Source organism: Heloderma suspectum, chromosome 2, assembly GCF_057233095.1.
Source record: "Heloderma suspectum isolate Gila_16-S chromosome 2, 16-S_ref, whole genome shotgun sequence".
Classification (NCBI taxonomy): Eukaryota; Metazoa; Chordata; class Lepidosauria; order Squamata; family Helodermatidae; genus Heloderma; species Heloderma suspectum.
Window position 1 is genome coordinate 398,027,600 of NC_139459.1, and position 24,962 is coordinate 398,052,561.

The 24,962-nt window shown below is 46.3% G+C and overlaps 2 protein-coding genes across 2 annotated transcripts; both read right to left on the reverse strand.

The window, feature by feature from the left end:
• Positions 1-239: 239 nt before the first annotated feature.
• Positions 240-9,374, reverse strand: LOC146356593 (vomeronasal type-2 receptor 26-like). Its single transcript, XM_084830207.1, has 3 exons — positions 9,324-9,374; positions 4,174-4,300; positions 240-1,267 (listed from the first exon to the last, which is right to left on the reverse strand). Exons 1-3 carry the CDS (start codon positions 9,372-9,374, stop codon positions 357-359), a joined length of 1,089 nt encoding a protein of 362 aa, XP_084686333.1. The 3' UTR covers positions 240-356.
• Positions 9,375-14,470: 5,096 nt separating this feature from the next.
• LOC146356594 (vomeronasal type-2 receptor 26-like) lies at positions 14,471-24,723 on the reverse strand. The gene is made up of 3 exons (XM_084830208.1): positions 24,719-24,723; positions 18,978-19,269; positions 14,471-15,358 (listed from the first exon to the last, which is right to left on the reverse strand). Exons 1-3 carry the CDS (start codon positions 24,721-24,723, stop codon positions 14,471-14,473), a joined length of 1,185 nt encoding a protein of 394 aa, XP_084686334.1.
• Positions 24,724-24,962: the final 239 nt, after the last annotated feature.

Sequence of the window (24,962 nt, forward strand, 5' to 3'; positions counted from 1 at the left end):
GCAGGAGCAGGACAATGTGGGGCATCTTTACTGACCAAGGAAAAGTTTGGGGACATGGAGGGTAAGTTGCTGGTCCTTCCTGGGTTGTCGATTAAAGCTGATTGAAAGCAGAATTGAGGAACCTGGGGGCCTGCCAATTCATGGGTTGAACAACTCATGAATTGGTGTTACATGCAAACCAGGTCAATCTAGTTTTTAGAAATCATTTTGGGTGAGGAAAGGCCAGGTAGCGATATATGAACACCTCCTCTTAAACATTTTATTCAACATTCTAAAACAAAATATTTCATATTCCCTTTTTTAAAATGTGCTTTTTTAACCCCTTCCGAATGTGGATATGGTGAACATTTGAAGACTCAGATGCCATCTTTAGTTTTTGTTGTTAGATGCTCCTTTGTATTCAGATCAGGCCTCAATACAATAATGTAACACTTGGGAATAAAGATGCAGCCCAGTAACCCAGCACTGGAGGCCAAGATAGAGAAGACCTGCACAGCTACCATGTATTTCCCCTTGGTGCTCAGGTAGGTGGGCACAAAGGACACCCAAACGCTGCAGAAGACCAGCATGCTGAAGGTGATCAGCTTGGCTTCATTGAAGGCCCCTGGAAGCTTCCTGGCTAGGAAAGCCACTGTGAAGCAGATGGCAGCCAGGAAGCCCATGTAGCCAAGGGCAGTATAAAACATGGAGACAGACCCTTCGTTGCATTGCAGGATGATCTGTCCAGGCTGGGAGTGCATATCAGAGTCAGGGAAGGGAGGAGACATGCTAAGCCAGATGGTGCAGATGACAACTTGGACACAGGAACAAGAAAGGACAATGGAGTTGGCCAGACTCTTCCCCAGCCATCCCCTCACCCTGCTCCCTGGCTTTGTGGCCAGGAAGGCCAGCACCACAGTGATTGTTTTTGCCAACACAGATGAGATGGCAGCCGAGAAGATGATGCTGAAGGCTGTTTGTCGGAGGAGGCATGCTACTTTCCTTGGCTGGCCAATGAAGAGGAAGGAGGACAAAAAGGAAAGGAGGAGGAAGATGAGGAGAATGTAGGAGAGGTCCCTGTTGTTGGCTTTGACTATGGGAGTTTCTAGGAATTTAATGAAGATTCCTAATACGAAGCCTGTAGTTAAGGACAAGAATAGGGCAAAAGAAGCCAGGATGATCCCCAAATATTCTCCAAAGGAGAGGAAAGTGATGTTCTTGGGGATACATTGATCTCTGTCCTTGTTCGGGTGCTGACTTTCTGGGCATTTGGTGCAATGAGCTGCATCTGAGAAGAAAAAAGAGTAGAGTGACTTTGGTATCACCAATATCCATGTTGTTTCAGTGTTACTCTGTGTTCTACTATATTCCATAAAATATGTTTTGTTCTGTTTTGTGGCAGTTGTCATGTCCCCTGTTTCTGGGACCCAGAATTACCTCAAGGAAGGCACGGATTTATACAACTCACAGGCTACCCTACTCACAGGCATCTTGGCAATCTTGTGCTGGGAAGCAAACTGGTGAAGAGGCTGCATTTCAGGACACAACAAGGTCTGAGATAGATGGGTGGTATCCCAACCACTCACCAGGGTACTTGGGCATATATCAGCTTAGGCTGATATACTAACTACGCCCTTATCTGGACAGAGATAGCCTAACTACAGTTATCTGTGCTCTGATAACCTCTTGTCTGGATTCCTGCAATGTGTTGTACATGGAGCTGCCTTTGAAAATTGTCTGGAAACTTCAGCTGGTTCAAAACAGGGCAGCGAGAGTGTTAACAGGAACTGGCCAATGAGATCACATTACGCCGGTACTTTTCCAGCTGCACTGGCTGCCAGTCCATGTCCGGGCCCAATTCAAAGTGCTGGTATTGAAAATCAAAGCCCTAAATGGCTTGGGGCCAGATTTTCTGAAGGATCGCCTCCTCCCCTATGTACCTGCCCAGACCCTATCATCTTCAGGGGTCCTTTTCCAGGAGCCCCTGACAAAAGAGGTAAGGCAGGCGGCTACCAGAAAAAAGGCATATTCTGCTCTAGCACCCCAGCTGTGGAATGAGCTTGCTAGAGAAGTTCACCTGGCACCTACCCTGTAGTCATTCAGGTGCCAGGTGAAACTCTCTAGCAAGGTGACCTTTTAATGTCACAGCATTTTAGCATTTTAATGTTATAGTCTTTTAACTCTGAAGTTTTAAATCTGTTACTGTCTTTTAAATCTCTGCATTGCTGCTAGGTTTTATTCCGATTGCACTGTTATACTGTGGTTTTAAGCTTTCATGTTTTATATTCTTTTATGCTGTGCTTTGTGGTTTTAATTTTTGTGAACTGCCCAGAGAGCTTCAGCTATTGGGTGGTATAGAAATCAATCAATCAATCAATCAATCAATCCTTCCTTGATTGTGGAGATCAAAAATATAAAAATGTGCTTCATGTAGGGATGTCAGAGAATTCCGCGACAGATCTCGGTGAGGCCGAATGCCAGTGCATTCAGCCCCCCGAAATCCATCGCGGAATGGCCTGCCTCCCCCGCCCCCCTCGGATCCCCTCCCCGGGATGAGACTTACCTGGGGCGGATGTTCCGGACGGCGGCGGCTCCAGCGGCGGCTTCGGCGGCGGCGGCTGGTCTTCCAACCAGCTGCCGCCGCCACCATTTGCAGTCTGTGTCTCCCCCCCCCCCCCCATAGACATGATAGGCTACGTAAAGACTTACGTAGCCTATCATGTCTGGGTTTAAAAAAAAAAATGCATATGCAAATGGCGGTGGCTACAGCTGCCGCCATTTGCGTTCCTTATTTTTCGCCGTCTTAGTCCACGTCAATATTTAAGTAGACTAAGACGAAGAAAAGAAAGGGGAATGCAAATAGTGCCCACTATGCTATTTGCATTCCCCTTTCTTTTCTTCATCTTAGTCCACGTAAATATTGACGTAGACTAAGACGGCAAAAATAAGGAATGCAAATGGCGGCGGCCGTAGCCGCTGCCATTTGCGTACACGTTTTTTGTTGTTGTTGTTACCAGAGCCCTCCGCGGCCGGAAATCCGGCTGCAGACGGCCCTGGCCTGGGCCTGGGCCGCTGCTCCGCGGAGCCGCCGCGGAGCACAGCCAGCCATCGAGGATTCCCGGGGGGAGGGCCGGATCGCCTCCCCCCTGTCGAGGATTCCGGGGGGAGGGACAGAATGCCTCCCCCCCCACCATGAACAGAATCCGCGAAAAGGTAAGTCTCTTTCGTACATCCCTAGCTTCATGACATGTTCCTTGTGGGGTGGGAATAGTGGGTGGAAGGAGAGTTGATTCCAAAGGAGACGTCTTCCAAGTAAACTGTCACTGGGATGGTGTCATCCCAAAGTGGGCCCTGGAGTCTCAGATACAGAAGGACATCGCAGTACAAGCCCAGTTTATTTATTCATGTATTACATCTCTATACCACCCAGTAGCCGAACCTCTCTGGGCAGTCCACAAAAATGAAAAACACAAAGTACAAAATAAAAACAGTATAAAATATAAAAGCTTAAAACTACAGTATAAAAATACAACAAGAATTTAAAATGCAGGTTTGAAACACCAGAGTCCAGAGCTAAAAGATTAGGAGGCTAAAATGCTAAAATACTGGAAGAATAAAAAAGGCTTCACCTGGCGCCAGAAGGAGAACAACATAGGCACCAGGCGAACCTGTCTAGGGAGCTCATTCCACAACCGGGGTGCCACAGCAGAAAAGGCCCTCTTCCTGGTAGCCACCCGCCTCACTTCCTTTGGCAGAGGCTCACGGAGAAGTACTGCTGAGGATGAGCATGGGGTCTGGCCAGGCACATATGGGAGGAGGCAATCCGTCCAATAACCTGGCCCCAAGCTGTTTAGGGCTTTGAATTTCAATACCAGCACTTTGAATTGGGTCTGGAAATGGACTGGTAGCCAGGGCAGCTGGGCGACACTATCAAAATGTGATCTCATTAGCCAGTTCCTGTTAATAATCTTGCTGCTCTATTTTGGACCAGCTGAAGTTTCCAGTCCATTTTCAAAGGCAGCCCCACATATTATGCATTGCAGTAATCCAGACGAGAGGGTACCAGAGCATGTATAACTGTAGCTAGGCTATCTCTGTCCAGATTTGCATTTCAAAATGGCTAAGGAAACCACCTTCACATTAATTCCAGAGTGAATCTTTGTCCTGTTCCCAGAGGACTTTCTTGGCCCATACCTTCGTGAGTGGAGATGGTCCCTTCTGCACATGGAGCACAGGCAAAGCAGCAAATGGGCTTTCCTTCCTGAATGACTTTGACATCTCCAGAGAAGCAGCTTCTGGTACACCTAGAATCAGGCAAGATCTACTCGTAAAGACAAGGAACATTGATGAAAAAGTGTTAATGGTGTATCTGGAAGGTGGGACTGAGTCAGAGGCTTGGATAGGTCACAGTCTGTCCTCTACTTCCAGGCCATGTTTCACCATCAAATGGCTTTAACCCTCTGATGCTCAGTAGATTGCATGGGACATGGCTCATGGGTGTTTATTTTTGTTGTTGTGCTTATACTAGGAGCAGGAAGAAGGTAGATCTGGATTTACTGGTAGATCTGTGGGTGATTTGTAAGAGATTGCCAAGTATTTCCAGCTGAAAACGGTAGCAACAACAGAATGACAAACACATCCCACAGGGGCCCTAAATCGCACCACTGAAAGGAAAAGGCTTGGGGGAAACCAGGGGTGATTTTTTAATATTGAAGGACAGTGAGTTCCACTCAGTTTTGCTACTCAGAACAAATTTCTGGGCTCAGAATTCTTTTATTCTAACTCCATGATTTTTATTTTTATTTTTATTGCATTAGGCTCTGGATGATGGATCTTGGGGTGTAGGAAAAAACGAAGTCAATCCCACAAGCCTGATGACAGCCCACTCCTGCCTTTAGGGAGATTAGAGGTACATGCAGACTTTATTAACTAGCAACAAGAGACCTATTGATATGAGCAAAACTTAATTTTGCAAGTTTCAAAGGGGAAAAAAACCCTTTGCTGTGAAGCTGTTGAGTTAAAGATGTCAAGCAAGGATTTCTTTATTTAATTATGTATGCCCCGGCCGTGGGCTGCTAAGGTTTGGTGGTGCCGAGATAGTGATAAGCCAGATCCAGTTTTGCTTACAAGAAGACTTTATTGAGTACTTACAGCACACAGGTGTAGTCAATGGTTGGATCAGACAGCTTCTCTGAACCCAGAGCCAAGGGGTACAATGGGTTTTATACCATACATGTCAGCAGTGAGGCAGCATGACAGCAGCAAGCGTTAATTAGCGTTCATTTGCAACTTCCCCAGCATAAGCTAAGAGTACTTGTACAGAGGGAAAACAATCAGAACTTTCCCAGCACAGCCACCTGTAACTCGGCATAAACAGAGCCTCACTTCTCAGGCACATCCCTAGCCTTGGTTAGCATGGAATGTGCTGAGGCTACGTTATCGACCTTTGACTCATCTCACATGCTCAGAGGCCCACTAGTAGGGATGTATGAAAGTTACTTACCTTTCGCGGATTAGGTTGATGGGGGGGGTAGGCACTCTGTCCCTCCCCCTGGAATCCTGGCCGGCCGGCTGTGCTCCGCAGGGATTCTGCAGAGCCGCCGGCCGGCCAGCTCCACCAGCAGCCGGACATCCGGCCGCTGGCTAGCAAGGACGCAAATGGCGGCTACCTATTTGAGTTCCCCTTATTTTTGCCATCTTAGTCTACATAAATCTTGATGTAGACTAAGACGTGCCAAAATAAGGAACGCAAAATAAGGAACGCAAATGGCTAGATTTAAAAAAAAAACTTACCTTTGCCGAATGTCCCTCCCGGCGGCGGTTCGGCAGGCTTTCGGCAGGGGCGGGGGCGGCAGCTGGTCTTTCGACCGGCTGCCGCCATTACAGCTGAAGTAAAAAATAAAAAAAAAAACGTGATAGGCTACGTAACGATTAATGTAGCCTATCACAGCTAGATCTCCAAAGTCAGCCGTGATTGGCTACGTTAATCGTTACGTAGCCTATCACGGGTGACTTTGAAAAAAAAAAAGCGCGTACGCAAATGGCGGCCCCCATGGGGCGCCACCATTTGCGTTCCTTATTTGGTCCCTGTAGTCTACGTAAAGATTTACGTAGACTACGGCGAAAATAAAGGCAACGCTATCTGCGTTGCCCTTATTTTCTCCGTAGTCTACGTAAATCTTTACGTAGACTACAGGGACAAAATAAGGAATGCAAATGGCGGCGCCCTATGGGGGCCGCCATTTGCGTACGCACTTTTTTTTTTCAAAGTCACCCGTGATAGGCTACGTGACGATTTACGTAGCCTATCACGGCTGACTTTGGAAATCTAGCCATGATAGGCTACGTAAATCATTACATAGCCTATCATGGGGGTGTTTTTTTTACTTTCTTTTTCGCGGCCGGGTAGACGGGGTGCTTCTCCCCGGCCTGAATTTCGGCCGGGCGAGGTGGGGCACCTCCCCCCCCTCACATGAACTTCGGAGGGAGAAGCGAAGCGCCTCCCCCCCACCGCGAAGCAAGCTTCGAGGACAGGTAAGGGACTTTCGCCCATCCCTACTCTTAACCTCTACTATTTTTGACAGGTATATTTAAGAAAGGTAATAAATATAATCTGGATGGAACATGCAATTGCTTCAGTTTTGCAGGTTTAAGCTTAGCTCAAATTAAACCCTGGAATACTCTTCGGCTCTTTCCAACTCTCTCTCTCCTTTCCACAGATGAATTTCCCCTAACACATTTTCCTTGCTGTTCCTGATCTTTCTGCTTAGCCCCTGCCTCGTTCCAGGTGTGTGGAAAGCTGTTGCCCTGGATTTGTCAAGGTGGTTCAGGAAGGAAGGCCAGTTTGCTGCTATGCCTGTGCTCCCTGCGTGGAAGGGGCCATCTCCTCCCAAGAAAGTGGGTGACTCTGGAGAAAAATGCAGCCCATGGGGAGGAGGGAACTCCCTATTCCTCAACTTGGATCCTTTATTGCGATATCCATAATTCATCTGACAAAGAGAGTCCCAAGAAATGACCTGGGAGGATGGACTGAGGCCTGGAGGGTGTGGAAGCAGTGGATGGGGCAGGGATCAGCACCAGCAGACTACAGGTGTCTTCTGCATTTTACCTTGAATGTAAGTCTTTCATGATTAAGACTGTAATCTTCACCCCACTTCTCTCGGTTACACTCCTAGGGCCATTACAAATTGTTTGTGCTTTAGATTTTTAACCTGCCTCTCTACCAGAAACCAACCACTCTGTGTCTCAGGGGAGTTTCAAATGGAATGAAAAAATCACAAAATAGCTGTGATAAAAACTGTAAGCTTTGAGAAAAGAAAGAAAGAGATGAAGAAAGAAAAGCTGTCCTCATCGACCATTTCTGCAGCACAGCATAACTAGAAGTCATGAGGTCTTTTCCTAAGTCTCCGCCTAGGAAAAAGAAAGCAAATGCACAGTTACAAGATGGGGGATACATGGCTCAACCACACTACAAGTGAGAAGGATCTTGGAATTGTTGTCAATCACAAGCTGAGTATGAGCCAACAATGTGATGTGGCTGCAAAAAAGGCAAATGCTCCTTTGGGCTGCATTAATAGAAGCATAGCTTCCAAATCCTAGAAGTACTAGTTCCCCTCTACTCACCACTGCTTAGGCCTCATCTGGGGTACTATGTCCAGTTCTGGGCACCACATTTTAAGAAGGATGCAGACAAACTGGAGAGGGTTCAGAGGAGGGCAACAAAGATGATCAGGGGACTGGAAACAAAGCCCTATGAAGAGAGACTGAAAGAACTGGGCCTGTTTATCCTTGAGAAGAGAAGACTAAGGGGAGATATGATAGCGCTCTTCAAGTACTTGAAAAGTTGTCAAAGAGAGGAAGGCCAGGACCTCTTCTCGATCCTCCCAGACTGCAGGACACGGAATAATGGGCTCAAGTGACAGGAAGCCAGGTGGTGGACAGACATCTGTCAGGGATGCTCTGACTTGGATTCCTGCATTGAGCAGGGGGTTGGACTCGATGGCCTTGTAGGCCCCTTCCAACCCTACTATTCTATGAGTCTATGATTCTAAGTTCCTACAACTCATAGACAGCTGACAAACTATCAGATAAGTTCTTACAACCTTCTTAAGGGCTTGTAGAGTAGAAGCCATCTGAGCCTCACAAGGGAGGTAATATCACAGGAAGGGTGGCAGAACAGAAAATGCCCTCCATTCTCATGTGGCTGAGTAGCCCAGGAAGTAGCCACCACTCCTACCCCAGTTCTGCAAGCAGGAAGCAGAAAAGGATCTTTTTTCTCTGGCCAACTAGAAAGGGAGCAAAAAGAACCTCTCCACACACTGCTTTTTCCATTGGGAAAGGTTCCGATGTTTGGATGGTGATCTCCAATAAGCTGGCAAAAAAATATTAGGGTGCGTCATATTCCAGGGCAATGCCAGGGGGCACCTTAATTTCTGTGAAACAGAAACGTGAGACATTCTGTGAGACCATCCCTTTCAGCCCAATGCTTGCAATGGAAAACAAATGAACACCAGCAGACTGCACATTCCCACCCAGGGGGGATCATGAAAACGGAATGAAAAGCACATTGGAGTATTATCCGAATTTTCATGGAATTGGCTTTGGTCCATCAGGGACACACAAAGCAAGAAAAGCTGAGTGTACCGTACCTTTAAAATCTGGTTTTCACAGGTCACACAGAGCTTGAAAGGAACATACTTCTGGGTGGGGCAGAGGGAGTAGAACTGAACATCATCATCCTGGCAGGGACTGCTCAACCCATGAGAGAGGCTTGTTTCCTGCCCCTGTCCAGGCTCCCCCCCCCCACTACAACATTATTATGAATGGAGAGTAACTAATTCACAATTCTGAAGATTAGAAACAGTGCTAAAAAAGCAGGCTAGATACTCGCTCCTCATGAGATAACCCCACGGGTGCAAATAAGCCCCATTCCAGCAAACAGGGAGTTCTAGCTCCATCCCCCTTCTCTGGCCACTTCTTCCTGTTTGCAGTGACAAGCATCTCTGCTCCTGTGATCCCAAGACCACAGTAGATTGCTACTGCAATAAAGCTCTTATTTGCATCAACAAAGTAACGTGATGTCAGAGAAGCGACTTAACACAACGTCAGAGAAGTGATGTCACACAACATCGGAGAAGTGCATAATCGTAGAGACAAGTTACTCCCACTGGTAGGGATGTCAGAGAATTCCACGACGGATCTTGGTGAGGCCGAATGCCAGTGCATTCAGCCCCCCGAAATCCATTGTGGAATGAAGCCCCTGCCCCCCCAACCCACGAAAGGCGCGCGGGATGAAATCCCCGCCGCCCCCACCCCACGAAAGGTGCCCGAAACGGAGCACTTACCTGCTCCCGTCTGCACTGCTTTGCGAATGGTGGCCGTCCTGTGGCCACCATTCACTTCCTCCTCTTCATAGCAGTGATAGGCTACGTAAATACTTACGTAGCCTATCACAGCTAATGCAGGGATACCATCCGGCCGCTGGGCAGCCCTGCAGGGACGCAAATGGCGGCTGTCGTAGCCGCTGCCATTTGCGTCCCTGTATTGAGCCGTGATAGGCTATGTAAGTATTTACGTAGCCTATCATGGCAGGGGGAGGGGACCCAGTGTACGCAAATGGCAGCTACCGCCATTTGCGTATGCTGGGGTTTTCCCCCCTGCCATGATAGGCTACGTAAATATTTACATAGCCTATCACGGCTCAATACAGGGACGCAAATGGCGGTGGCTACGACAGCTGCCATTTGCGTCCCTGCAGGGCTGTCCAGTGGCCGGATGTCCGGCTGCGGTTATCCGGAGCTGGCTGGCGGCTCCGTGGCTTGGCTGTGGAGCAGAGCCGGCCAGGCAGGATTCCAGGGGGAGGGACGAAGCACCTCTCCCCCATTGAGGATTCCGGGGGGAGGGATGGAGCGCCCAGCGCAGAGCCAGGTAGGTGTTTCGTACATCCCTACCCACTAGCAAATAGGAAGTACAGCACTATTCTGAAAGCTCAAAAGAGCACTCTGATGCTTTGATGTGTTGCAAAGGCATGCTAGTTACTCTAGTTACCTAGGTTACCGAGGGCAAAGGCAGGTGAAGGACACACCCCTAGGAATGTACAGTCCAAGTAATCTGCACAAATGCAGCTTCCCCACAGGTAAACTCTGGGGTGGCTGCAGACTGGCCGCAACATCATGTGCCTTAAAGGACCTCCAAATGGTCCCAATCCACAGCACATCACCAGTGAAGATAGGCCCATAGCAAGAACACTGCAGAAAAGGCCCTTTCTCTGAGTCTTTGGAGAGCTGCAGCCGGTTGGGTTGGACAGCAGTGGCCTTGAAGGATTATTGATGGAATCACTATAAGGCAAAAGCCACCATTCCCCACTTGACTGCCCTGTAGATGGACTCATCATCCTCACTCCACACATCTGGAGGGTGCCAAGCTGGGGAAGGATGCCATAAGGCATAGACACTATCCAGCAATTAGAGGTGAAAGATTCTTCAAGTGTGCAAAGTCGAACACATGGATTTCCTTACCTCCTTGACCCACACAGTGGCATACTTGTCAATGTGGAACATTTGGTCTGGGGATGCCTGTCTCTCTAGACTCCCAATTTTCACTGAAATAACTGAGTTATTGGGCTGTTCCACCCAGTTCAAGAAAATATCTAAATTGGCTGCCAGTTCGCCATCACCATCCAGATACAATCCATCCATGGAAGTATTGGAAACCCCAAAGTTTCTCAGGAAAAGTTGAAGCTAGAATGACAGAGAAATGCAGAAACTATGTTGGTTATCTCAGCACTGTTCATTCTCAGACCATTTCCCATGATTCAGGACCACAGCACATGCCTACTGGAATCAGAAATGCTATGTAAGTTTGGTTCACGAACACGAGTTTTTCATCCAAGGTCCATTCTTGAGTCCCTGCTTTGGCATTTTGGAGAAAGTTCACTTTTAATTCATTAGATCAGCCTTCCTAGTCTGGTGCCTTCCAGATGTGTTGGACTACAACTCCCATAATCCCTACCTAGCATGGTTGTTGCCCATGCTACAGACAGACATAGACACTTTTAAGCTAAGATTCATTGCACAACTTTTGTCTGGGTTGTTTCCCCTTCAAATTTGTAAGATTCTTGTCCACCCCCGCAAAAAAATTCTGTTTTATATACCTTTAACCAACAGTTCAATGGCTGCTTTTTGGTGCATCCACAACTAAAATGATCAAGGGGCTGGTGCAACTCCCCTATGAGGGATGGTTGCAACCGCTGGGATTGTTTCGCTTGGAAAAAAGGCGAGTAAGGGGAGATATGATAGAGGTGTACAAAAGTATGCATGGTGTGGAGAATGTGGATAGGGAGACATTTTTCTCCCTCTCTCATCATACTAGATCCCAATGGAGTCATCCTATGCTGATTGGTGGGAGATTCAGGACAGATAAAAGGAAGGGCTTGTTCACACAGTGCAGAGTTAATCTATGGAATTCAGTTCCACAAGATGTAGTGATGTTCACCAATTTGGATGGCTTTAAAAGAGGGTTAGACAAATTCCTGGAGAAGTCTATCAATGGTTAGTAGTCCTGATGCCTCTATGCTACCTCCAGAACCAGAGGCAGTGAGCCTATGTACACCAGTTGCTGGGGAACATGGGTGCGAGGGTGCTGTTGCACTCATGTCCTGCTTCTGGGTTTCCTGTTGACAGCTGGTTGGCCACTATGTGAACAGAATGCTGAATGAGATGGACTCATTCAGCACGAATGAGATGGACTCATTCAGCACGAATGAGATGGACTCATTCAGCAGTCTGATCCAGCATGGCTCTCTTATGTTCTTATGTGGGGAAGGTGTAGAATTTAGCCAGTAAAGACCTTATTTAATGTTATGTCTAAGAGTGTAAAGTACAGAAATGAAAGTAGAATGCCCTGTTTTTCAAGCAAGTTCCTATGGTACCTTTAAGACTTTGTTTTAGCCTCCTTGAGCCTAGCCGTGATCTCATTTTCACCCAACGTACTTGCCAGAGCAGGGGAGGCGTGTCACCATAATGAACCTGCTGAGCAGATTTGCCAAAGCTTGGCCAGGGCTATTTGCCTGGAGATAGTTTCAGAATGGGAAAGGCAATGCAAACCCCTCAATGTCAACCCCAGATGACCCCACTTTCCTGGAAGCCTATCTTCTCAGGAGCTACCATCTCCATGTTTTGCGGCCCAACCCCCTGGCCACCTATTTCAGTGATCATGGGCAGAAAGGGATGTGGTCAGAGGGGTGAGGCATGCCAACTCAGGAGACAGAGTCACAGACCATAGAATCATAGCATAGTAGGGTTGGAAGGGGCCTACAAGACTATTGAGTCCAACCCCCTGCTCAATGCAGGAATCCAAGTCAAAGCATCCCTGACAGATGGCTTTCTGGCCTCATCTTGAATGCCTCCAGTGTGGGAGAGCCCACCACCTCCCTAGGTCAATTCATAGAATCATAGAATAGTAGGGTTGGAAGGGGCCTACAAGACTACCGAGTCCAACCCCCTGCTTAATGCAGGAATCCAGGTCAGAGCGTCAATGTTTAACTTCTGTCCCCTGCTCCAGTTCCATCTACAACCTGGGTATACTGGTTGCTTATCTGTTAAGGAACTCTTGCCTTGAAACCCTTGCTTGTGTTGGAATCCCACCTGTCTGAGTCAAACTTCCTGACTGTTAGATCAATGCAACAATGAAACCAATGACCTAGGGACCAGATCAATATAACATTATAATGAGATGAATGGGGAACCGTGGAGTTCAGAAGTGGGAGAAGCATAAAGTACTGTGACCTGTTAATTTACTAAAGGGGCCTAACATGCTGTATATGGAGCACTTCTGTTGCAAAGTTAATTTTTGCCAACTGCCCAGAGAGCTTCGGTATAAAAATGTAATAAACAAACAAACAAACTCCATATGGCTGCTATTTTCTCTGTTGGTTAGGTGAGTCACAGACATACCTGCTCAGGCAAGGGAACTAAGCTAGCTGGATTGAGCAGGAATGTTTTCACAGTGATGTACCCTGGAGGGTTAGTGTTGTTTATGGCTATCGTGCAATCTTTACATGGTCCAGATTGCTTATTTCGGTCGTAGACCAGCACATGTAAAAGATAATGTACTAAAAATACAGCAAACAAGGAATCAAAACCGAATAACTACAAAACAATATAATAAGAACATACAAATCCCAATGTAAAACAAAAACCCCTCACAACTCTGGTTTTATTCTGTTGTATTATTATACTGTGGTTTTCATGTTTTCCATATTTTGTATTGTTTTATTGTGTGCTCTTTGGTTTTAATTTTTGTGAACTGCCCAGAGAGCTTTGGCTATTGGGCAGCATATAAATAAACAAATAAATAAATAAATTGAAACCCCTTAACAACACATTTAAAACATATTATTTTATCATCACCCTCCGACAAGTGATTGCAGCTGCAGAGAAACTAGCTACTTTTACTGTGACCTGGGGATCCTGATCGGACCAAAGATACAACAAATAAAACACATCTGATATTAGTCTGGGTAATAAAAGTGAATTGAAGATCATGATAAAAGGAGCAATAAAATAAAATGTGTCCAACTGCCTTCCACTTCCCCCACCTCTCAAGGGCATAAACACTCTTCATAAGAAGAGAGCCAGCGTGGTGTAGTGGCGAGAGTGTTGGACTAGGAGCTGGGAGATCCGGGTTCTAGTCCCCACTCGGCCATGGAAACTCACTGGGTGACTTTGGGCCAGTCACACACTCTCAGCCCAACCCACCTCACAGGGTTGTTGTTGTGAGGATAAAATGGAGAGGAGGAGGATAATGTAAGCTGCCTTGGGTTCCTTGCAAGAGGAAAAAAGGTGGGGTATAAATGCAATAAATAAATAAAATAAATAAGGAACCCTCCTGAATTTTCCTTCCAAAAGTGCAGATGGCAGAACATCAGACCTAGCTAATATGAATGCTTTTCTAAATTTGGGAATAGTCTAATTGGCCGTATACTTTGTTGGCACAAATGCTCTCCCATTGTCTCTGAACTCAGGGTGTAATGTGGCCATACTTAGATGATTTTGCAGTTCAATATCCCAGATTAGTAGCTTGAGCTTTGGTATATCCAAGAGCTAAAAGAACACTGGGAGAGAATCTCAGATTCTGTAGTTTCTCATTCAACGTCCTTTTGTCTGAAAGACATCATTTAGTAATAGTGGGGCCAATCCCACAGGAAAGTAAATCATCTTCAAAATTTCTCTTGTGTACCCATGCACAGGCCTCTATAGAAATTTGCCCCACTTGCAATTGTAAAATTACATTGGACATGCAGCTTGGGACTCCAAAAATGGCTCTCAGAAATTTAGTTGGTATAACTTCCAATTTCCATAAGCACATATCAGTGACCCATATAGCATCTCAGCTGTAACCTGAGCTAAGCTGTAATCTTTTTAAGGGAGGATCAATACCCAGAGCCTCAGAATTTGCAAAAATTCGCCAGACTACCATGCTTGAAATCTTCTCAGAGCCCAATCCCACAAACAATGATTCCATAACTGAGCACTGTTGTAATTATCGGTAGAGATATCCATGATGGGAAATGGAATACCTGCCATGGCTGAAGCCGTTGAAGTTCTAACCTGGATCCACCCACCATGACCTTCTGCTTGGATCTGGAAGAGTATGCAGCACGTAAAGCCCGCGCCAAAACCTGGACACTGTTGTAAACAATGTAGTTGTCTCGAGAAAGGCTTTGTTCAAGCACATCCAGGGGCAAATCCTCTTTTTGTTCACACCTTTCCCGGCCTTTTGCACAGAATGCATGCTTTGAATATAAACAATGAAATACTTTTTTCCAGTAAGGAAGGATGTGACCCATTTCAGAATGGTGATGTTTTGGCCTGTTGTTTGACTGGATCAAGAAGGAAAAGAAGTAATGGCTGTACTGGAGATGTAATGTACTCTCAGACAATACCGAAGTGATGTCCCACAAAGCTGTTGTGATGAAGACTTTCCCTTCAGTGGCTTTTACCCTATATTGAAGTAACAGATTGAGAACAAAGATCCCATTATAAAAAGAGCGAATCTCTGCATAATAAAGGAACACCTTAACTTGTTTCCATCTGAGAACCAATTGAACAGTAACTTTCAGTGTATACGCAGTCATTTCTGGGATTCTTCGTGATATAGCAACACAGACCCCATTCCAGGTGAGCAAAGGCGTCAGCATCTGCATGAACCTCTCTCCGTTGTCATTGTCTGGAGCAAAGAGACCGATCCATGTCCACTTGAAATGCAGGAGCAGTTTGACAAGCCCCTGGTACTGATACTCATCTTTCGGGACCACCCGGTAGAAAAAAGGGAATTGGGTTTTATCCTTAAGGTCACGGGAGACAAAACCATAACTGAGCTAGTAAGGAATAAAATAGATTAATTTGTTTGTTTGTTTGTTTTTCTGGCCAAAGCTCAGAAACCTGTTAACCTAAAATTATTAACAACCAGCAAAATGCTTAACAGCTTGATGAGGTTATGACCCATATAGTCAATGGTGGTGTAGTAGAGAGCCAGCGTGGTGTAGTGGCAAGAGTGTTGGACTAGGAGCTGGGAGATCCGGGTTCTAGTCCCCACTCGGCCATGGAAGCTCACTGGGTGACTTTGGGCCAGTCTCAGACTCTCAGCCCAACCCACCTCATGTCAGGGTGGACACTGAGCCCATAGAATCCCAGAGTAGTTCTGATTCTGAGGAAGAGGAGTCGCTCCTGGGGGAGGAGCGCGCTCCTCTTTCCCAGGGCCAACAGCTGATGGAGATTCCTCCCACCAGCATTCCTAGCTTAGATAGCAGTCCTGGGAGTGACAGAGCGTGGGAAGCAGACTTGATGGACGCGTGACGCTGACACAGGGAGCAGCGCCAAATGGAGGGTGCAGAAAGGAGGCGTAGTGCCCCGTTGGCGCGCAAACAACGGCTGCACCCAGAGGATCCAAGGGAAAAGGGGAGGGACTCTCCCTAGTCCTTAAGTTCAGGGGTCTGCTAGTGATTCCCTTTCAAACGGGGACCAACTGTTCCAACGTAGGGCATAGGTACTCTGCTGCTCATATCTAGTTGCTAACAGTAGAGTTGTTAAGTTGTAAAAGAGGAATAAAGCTTTGAAAAGAATCCCTTTGTCTGTGTCTGGACTTGGCTACTGGATTAGACTGAGAGAAGCCTCCAAGGAGCCCTTGACACCTCACAGGGTTGTTGTTGTGAGGATAAAATGGAGGGGAGAAGGATTATGTACACCTTCTTGGGTTCCTTACAAGAGGGAAAAAGGCGGGTTATAAATGCAATCAATCAATCAATCAGTATATTAAAAGGGTAGCAGGAGGTTGAGGGACTTTCTGCCCTTACAACTGCAACACTTCAAGTGCGGCATAGAAAAAAATAATAGTAAAAGGTACCACCAGGTCCACACTGGGTGGTGATGTAACACTTTAACTGCATCCCAGATTCTCTTCCCTGAACACGGTGCAGAGTAGGAGGCTGTGACGAACAGAACTGTAAATGCAGAGAACATGGCTTTAAAAGGGGGGTGGACAAATTCCTGGAGGAAAAGATTATCAGTAGCTACTAGTCCTAGCTACGTCGTAGAATCATAGAATCATAGAATAGTAGGGTTGGAAGGGGCGTATAAGACCATCAAGACCAACCCTCTGCTCAGTGCAGAAATCCAGGTCAGAGCATCCCTGACAGGTGGCTGTCCAGCTTCATAGAATCATAGAATAGTAGGGTTGGAAGGGGCCTATAAGACCATCGAGACCAACCCCCCCCCCCTCAATGCAGGAATCCAAGTTAGAGCATCCCTGACAGGTGGCTGTCCAGCTTCATCTTGACTGCTTCCAGTGTGGGAGAGCCCACCACCTCCCTGGGTCATTGGTTCCATTGTCATATTGGTCTAATAGTCAGGAGTACCTGTAGTCCAGTACCAGAGGCAGGGTGCTGATGTACACCAGTTGCTGGGGAACATGGGCGGGATGGTGCTGTTGCACTCACCTCCTGCTTGAGGGTTTCCCGTGGGCATCTGGTTGGTCACTGTGTGAACAGAATGCTGGACTAGATGGACCTTTGGTCTGATCCAGCAGGGCTCCTCTTATGTTAAGTGCTTATAAGAACACGGTATCCCTGCAGCAGGATCAAACCAGCATCCTGTTTCTCACAGTGGTTAACCAGATTACCCTGGGAAGCCCACAAGCAGGACCTCAGTGTAATAACTGCTTCCCACTCATGATCTCCAGCACCTGATATACAGAGGTTGCCTCTGATACTGGAAGTAATGTATAACCACCGTGTCCAGTAGCCATTGACAGCCTCATCCTCTACAAAGTTGTCTAATCCCTTCTGAAAACCATCTGTACTTTGGCTGCAAAGTCCACAGTTACCTATGTGCTGTGTGAAGATGAGCTTCCTTTTGTCTGTCCTGACTCTCCCACTGTTCACCTTCATGGAATGACCCCCTCGGGTTCCAGCATTATGAGAGAGGGAGACAAACATCTCCCGATCCACTTTTGCCACACCAGCCATAGTTTTATAAACTTCTAACATGCCCCCTTTTACTTGCCCTTTTTCAAAGCTAAAAAGGCCCAGAGATTCCAGGTTACCTCGATCAATGGATGGAACCATAACTTAAATATTTTCCCAATGAAAACAATTTCCCTTTCGATGTTTGAAATAAATGAAAAATGCATAACATCGCTCTGGCTTCCCTTGCTGGTGAATCGTCTGGAAAATACAGTTCCAGCAACACTTCTTTCTTTCCTGAGACACATATTGAGGTATCCATACTCTGCTTATAATAGTCACATATAATATTCCAAATGGGTAGTGTCTTAGTTTGTGGCAGCAAAAACAATGTGGCAGATTGAAAACTTACAAACGTATTCTAGCGTATTTGTTATTTCCTTATTTACAACTTTTGTATACTGCTCCACATCCAGACAGATTCCAGAGCGGTGGACAATAATAAAAAAAATAAAATAAAAACACCATGTAAAAATCATTACTGTTTTAAAAAAGAAACAAGAGTTCTGATAAAACTGTGGCCGGTCACTCAAGGAAGGCTTCCTGAAATAACAATGTTTTCAGGAGGTGTCAGAAGCAACACAATGTTGGTGCCTGCCAGACTTCCAAAGGCAGGGAATTCCATAGGAAGGGGGCCACCACATTGAAGGCTTTTCTCTTGGTGGACTCCAGTCGGGCCATGTGGAACCACCATAAGCTTTCATGGACTAGAGGTCTGTAGACCAGGAATGATTATGTCATAACAAATCTGATAGTCTTTAAGGTGTCACAAAATTACTTGTTAATATAAGATTCAAATATCAAAAAGCCTATCGGATTAAGAAAAGATCTAAGGGTCTTCCAAATTTGTTCATGCACCAAAAAGGATGAAAATCATGTTAAGGGTTCCATGTCATGTAAGCAATTCAGTTAAAAAAGACAAATATTTTAAAGTCCCACAGTAGTCAAGCTTCTCCCTAAAGAATAGGCATAGGAATTCAGGCTGAGTTTTATACACAGGATCACACCTTCTAGATTGCAGAGATAAAGGACTTTTGGAGAGGAATCTAAAGAGGTATGCTAATTTAGCCCCACCAATGTGCATAATGTCATGCATAACATATCCCCCCCCCACACACATACACATAGACATTGTCCTCTGTGTTGTTGTTGTTGTTGTTGTTGTTATTATTATTATTATTATTACATTTATTAATCGCCCATCTGGCTGGTCACCCAGCCACTCTCAATATACAGTACAACGGTCTTCCTCTTTCTCCTCTGGGTTCTGCCAACAATCATGATTCATTATTTTGGGGAGGGAAAGTTAACATGGTATGTGTAAAATGATAAAAGACTCAATTTAAACCTATATAATGGAAATATGCTCAAGGGTCATATAATATAAAGCGAGACACAAAGAGTAGCTCCCCCCCCCATCCCCATCAGCTGCAGGCCTCCTAAAGCAATGTGCAATTAGGCTGCACCCCATTCCTACCTGTGGGATTTTGTAGATGCCCAACATGGCTGAAATATGGGTGGAAATTTCAGAGTCTGCACCTTCTAGAACAGCCAACGGGACATTCTGTTTTCCACAGCTGTAGTTTGGAATATTCTTATGCCCTGGAGACAGCAGATCTAGCATGGCGTCATACGTGATCCTTACACTGAAATAATTGTCATACATGTTGTAGCCCAGGGTGATGTTGAGTAACAGCCTTGGACTCTGGTTGATCTCATGGATGGCATACAAGAAGGCCAGGTTGTGCAAGTAAATTATGTCTTCCTTTCTGCAGCAAAATATATGTGTCACATTGTCACCCTCTGTTTAAGAAACAAAATGTCAGATTCCTTATTCTGAAACTTGAAGGGTAGATCCAGGCGGTGTAAACCTCTTGAGTTTATTCTTAGAACGGCATTTGTGGTAGGGCAGATCCAGATCCTGAAGCACAACGTGTGGTCCCCACAGAAGGTTTTGTACGTGTTGGGGTGGGCAGGTAGTTTCTTTGCCACTACAAATCCAATAAGCAGTTGCCTCTTCGAAACAAAAGCAAGGCAGATGTGCGCCCTCCAGTGCCGGAGGAGTGCACAACCTTCAAAGGATGCAATCACATTAAAGCCCTTGTTTAAAATGTTCATGAAATAGTGGGAGCACTGCTGCAGGGGAGGGGGGCATTGCTGCTCTTTGGTACTTTAAAAGGGGGAGGTGATTTCATAGAGCAGTCATAGAATAGTAGGGTTGGAAGGGGACTATAATGGCCTGTGGTGAAATGCACCCCTAAGCCTCTACATCAGTGAAGTGAGTAAGGGTGCTATCCTATGGAAGCCTCTGAGTTCAGCGTCCTCGGAAGCCCCCGAACTCGGAAAGCTCTGTGCCCTGTTGGGGTGAAGCCAACAGGATGGGAGGAGCGGAAGAGGCGCTCTTTGCCTCCCCGTCCTGCAATGTCCTTTATTTTCGCTAGACAGGATTTTCAGCCTGTCTAGCAGGGGTGCTTTGGAGAGGGAGGGAATGAGGTGGGGGAAGGGTGAGGATAAGCCCCCTTTCCCCCCTCTCCAAGAACATCTGAGGGTCAATCCGAAACACTGTTGCAGTGGGGCCAGGAACAGCGGGAGGAAAGCCCTGAGATTTTTGATTAGCACGGATGATATCATCTGTGACCTCCCACCCCACCCTCAGGTTTCCCTGTTGCCTCTGCCTTTAGCTACAATCTGCACACTAGCTGAAGGTGGGTGAGGGGAGAGAATACATTTCCCCAGCAATGATACATTGTTGTGAGCTTATCCCTGTTGCAATGCAAAAAAATTGGGGGTTGCTTGTTCTGGAATGGACAAGTAAGACCGATTAGCTTTACGAAAGACCTGCTCCTGGTGGAGATGAAAATTGCTAGTAGTGGGTTTATTGACTTCAAGATACAGTCTTTCTCCTTGGGGATGGGAAAAGAAACTCCTAGAAAATCATGTGCTGGTGGTCTTATGCTGTTTGGGGATATGTTGTCTTTCCCTTTCTCTTGCGATCGTCCTCTGCAAAAGCAGGAGGGTGGGAGATGGCTCTTATAACCCTCTGTGCATCTGCCTGCCTTTCTGTTCCTCTCACATCCTTTTGGGTTGCCCTGTGTCTTTTCTGTTTTCTCCTTCCTGTGTCTGGGTGCTTTCTTCTGTGAAAGAGAAAGTGATAAGAAGAGCTTGCATTTGAATTTGTGTTTTCTCTGAGGGTTTTTCTCATTGCCATATTCATTCATTTCCCTTGCAAGAGCCTTTCCTGTGCTTTCCATGTCTTTTAAGACCATCATCGTCGTCGTCATCATTATATTTCTATACCGCCCGAAAGCCGGAGCTCTCTGGGTGGTTTACAAAGATTAAAAACATTAAAAATACAATATACAGAGATTAAAAACAATTTACATAAAACACATGAACAGACAATATACACAAAAGAAACATATATCTAAAACCATACAAACAATCTCAGAAACAAACAACCATAACCATAAGACATTCCAGGATCGATTAAACACTTATCATATACTGCCAAATGTCTGGGAGAAGAGAAAGGTCTTAACCTGGTGCCGAAAAGATAGCAATGTTTGTGCCAGGTTGCCATCATTGGGGAGTTCATTCCATAATTTGGGGGCCACCACCAAGAGGGTCCTCTCCTTTGTCGCTGTCTTCCAAGCTTCCCTCGGTGTAGGCAGCTGGAGGAGGGCCTTAGATGTTGAGCATAGTATATGGGCAGGTTCATGTTGGGAGAGGCGCTCCGTCAGGTATTGTGGTCCCAAGCTATGTAAGGCTTTATAGGTTAAAACCAGCACCTTGAATTGGGCTCGGAAACATACAGCCAGCCAGTGCAAGTGGGCCAGAGTTGGTCTTATATGTTTGGACCTTCTGGTCCCCGTTATCAATCTGGCTGCCACATTTTGCATGAGCTGCAGTTTCCGAACCGTCTTCAAAGGCAGCCTGATGCAGAGTGCATTGCAGTAATCTAACTTGGAGATCACCAGAGCATAGACAACTGAAGCCAGGTTATCCTTGTCCAGGTAGGGGCATAGCTGGGCCACCAACCGAAGTTGGCAGAAGGCACTCCGTGCCACTGAGGCCACCTGAGCCTCAAGTGACAAAGATGGTTCCAGGAGGACCCCAAGCTACGGACCTGCTCCTTCAGGGTGAGTGCAGCCCCATCTAGAACAGTTTGAGCACCCTCCATCCAGTCAGCAGAACCACCCACCAACAGCATCTCAGTCTTGTCTGGATTGAGCTTCAGTTTATTAGCCCTCATCCAGTCCATTGTCGCAGCCAGGCACTGATTCAGCACATCCACAGCCTCACCTGAAGGAGATGAAAAGGAGAAATAGAGCTGTGTGTCATCAGCATACTGATGAAAACGCACTCCAAAACTCCAGATGACCACACTCAACGGCTTCATGTAGATGTTAATCCCCAATGCGTTAGGATCAGAGTTCTGCGGTCATCCAGAGCTTGGGGGCAGAACTGACCCCTGTGGCATCCCATACTGGAGAATCCACAGGGCTGAGAAATATTCCCCAAGCACCACCTTCTGGAGCAGACCATCCAAGTAGGAGAAAAAACACTGTGATGCAGTGCCTCCCACTCCCAGCTCAGACAATCCTCCCAGAAGGATACCATGGTTGATGGTATTGAAAGCTGCCGAGAGATCAAGGAGAATCAACAAGGTCACACTCCCCTGTCCCTCTCCCAACATAGGTCATCAACAGGGCGACCAAGGCTGTTCCTGTGCCAAAACCTGGCCTGAACCACGACTGAAATAAATCTAGATAATTGGTCTCATCCAAGAGTGTCTGGAGTTTGAGTCAGGCATTGGCTCACCTAAGCTCACCCAGTGAACTGAGTCAGAGCCTTTCCTGTGCTTTCCATGTCTTTTAAGACTATTATTATCATCATCATCAACAACACTTCTATACCACCCAATAGCCAGGGCTCTCTGGGCGGTTTACAACAATTAAAAATATTTAAAAAATTACAGTATACAGAGACTAAGAACCATTTACATAAAAACACACATGAACAGACAATATACACAAAAGAAACATATATTTAAAACAACTTCGAACAAACAATCTCAAAAGCAAACAACCATAACCATAACCTATTCCAGGACTGATTAAAACTTATCATATGCTGCCAAATGCCTGGGAGAAGAGAAAGGTCTTAAGCTGGCGCCGAAAAGATAACAATGTTGGTGCCAGGTGGGCCTCATCAGGGAGATAGTTCCATAACTTGGGGGCCACCACCGAAAAGGCCCTCTCCCTTGTCGCCGTCTTCCGAGCTTCCCTCGGTGTAGGCAGCCGGAGGAGGGCCTTAGATGTTGAGCATAGTATATGGTTAGGTTCATGTTGGGAAAGGCGCTCCATCGGGTATTGTGGTCCCAATCCATGTAAGGCTTTATAGGTTAAAACCAGCACCTGGAATTGGGCTCAGAAACATACAGCCAGCCAGTGCAAGCAGGCCAGAGTCGGTCTTATATGTTCGGAACTTCTGGTCCCCGTTATCAATCTGTCTGCTGCATTTTGCACAAGCTGCAGTTTCTGAACTGTCTTCAAAGGCAGCCCGACGCAGAGTGCATTGCAGTAATCTAACTTGGAGAACACCAGAGCATAGACAACTGAAGCCAGGTTATCCTTGTCCAGGTAGGGGCATAGCTGGGCCACCAACTGAAGTTGGCAGAAGGCACTCCGTGCCACTGAGGCCACCTGAGCCTCAAGTGACAAAGATGGCTCAAGGAGGACCCCCAAGCTACAAACCTGCTCCTTCAGGGGGAGCGCAGCCCCATCCAGAACAGGTTGAGCACCCTCCATCCGGTCAGCAGAACCACCCACCAACAGCATCTGTCTTGTCTGGATTGAGCTTCAATTCATTAGCCCTCATCCAGTCCATTGTCGCAGCCAGGCACCGATTTATCACATCCACAGCCTCACCTGAAGGAGATGAAAAGGAGAAATAGAGCTGCGTGTCATCAGCATGCTGATGACAACGCGCCCGCAAACTCCAGATGACCGCAGAACTCTGATCCTAATGCATTGGGGATTATGCGGCATACTGCTGCTCTTTGTGTATGTGGGTATGAATACATAGATAAGGATCAAAACACCTCCTTCATCATCTCCACCTTAAAAGGATCACGCATAAGGAGATATGAAAGACCTCTGTGGAAGACTCTGGAGATCCCTGCCTCTCAGAGGAGATGAGACTGGGGCTAGACAGACATATCGTTTGACCCGGTATAAGTCAGCTTCCTATGTCTGTAAAATATAGCAGATACTGGAACACGTGCAGCATGATTTGCTATCTTAACTGGAGGGATCATGCATTTAACCAAGAAAAAACATTGCTTATGGGGTGGATTAAAATATATAATAAATACATGAATTACCTGAACGTATATCCAAGCACAAGGTTCAAAAAGAGAAGAAGGCGTTTGCTTTTTCTGGTAAAGGTTTCTAGGAACAATCTTCCTAGGAACGATCTCACTCTTTTTCCTGCTAACATTTTTTTAATGTTCAAGATAAACATAACTAATTGTGGTGGGTGAAACCTGCAGGATGTGGACACTAAGTAGTGCCTGAGTGTTTATTCACACACACTGCTCTGGGGTCATAAACCTACAGTAAACCAGGGGCAATCTTGGGAGTGGGATTTACCATGGATAGCGGCAAGGAAACAGTTGTTGTTCCTTTTAAAGAAGTCCAGGAAAGTCAGATCTGGTTGCAGTAACGTTAAAATCTGTCACTTCATAATTACTTACATTTCAATGTCTATAGAAGGAGGGTGGGAGAAGAAGGTTGGCTGGAATACAGCATGGAGAATAGGTAAGATCCCACCAAGGAGCTGATCTCCAGGTCTGTAAAAATTGTAAGAGTTGAATAGATCTCTAATTAAATTCAACGGGCATTTTGACCTCAGCTTTCCCCAGGCTACACAGGGCAGCAGCAGAAATAGCAGCAGGAACAGCAGTATCGTGCTGGGCATGCCTGCCACAGTCCCCTCCCTTGTGCCTGCTCCCATGGAAGAAGCCCAAACTCTCTCGCAAGACCAAGGCTGCAGTCAGTTGCTTTGCTTATTCAGATGCACTCCAGCCAGGGCTTCAGATGATATTAAGCCTCATGCCAGCAGCATCCCTGCCCTTCCATTAGCAAAAGCCCCAACGCTCAGTGGTGCACAAACTATTTACGAATCACCGCTTTCACGCGCAGTGCAATAAATTACCTCATGTTGGACCAGCTTCTAATGTTTATGTTATTAGTCTCAAAAGCAAACTTTGGGAAATCCCTGGTGTGTTGGCAAGAAGAAGTCTAGATCACCATGATTTTAATAATTATAAAGAGAAGAGCGACCTCCATCACATCCTGAACTCTCCGTGTGGCTTCATGCGCAGGTGTGCGGCTGGAGAAAAACATGCTTGAAAAAAGTTGCCAATAGACCATATGATCTGCCTAATGAGAAGGCAGAT

What these genes read in the sequence shown, in the direction of transcription:
- LOC146356593 (XM_084830207.1), bottom strand. Translation starts at nt 9,374, where the DNA reads ATGGTGGCCACAGGACGGCCACCATTCGCAAAGCAGTGCAGACGGGAG. An exon ending in AGCAGTGCAGACGGGAGCAG is followed by an intron (nt 4,301 to 9,323) that starts GTAAGTGCTCCG and finishes CTTTACGAGTAG; the next exon opens with ATCTTGCCTGATTCTAGGTG. An exon ending in GACCATCTCCACTCACGAAG is followed by an intron (nt 1,268 to 4,173) that starts GTATGGGCCAAG and finishes TTTTCTTCTCAG; the next exon opens with ATGCAGCTCATTGCACCAAA.
- LOC146356594 (XM_084830208.1), bottom strand. An exon ending in GCATCTACAAAATCCCACAG is followed by an intron (nt 15,359 to 18,977) that starts GTAGGAATGGGG and finishes ATTCCTTACTAG; the next exon opens with CTCAGTTATGGTTTTGTCTC.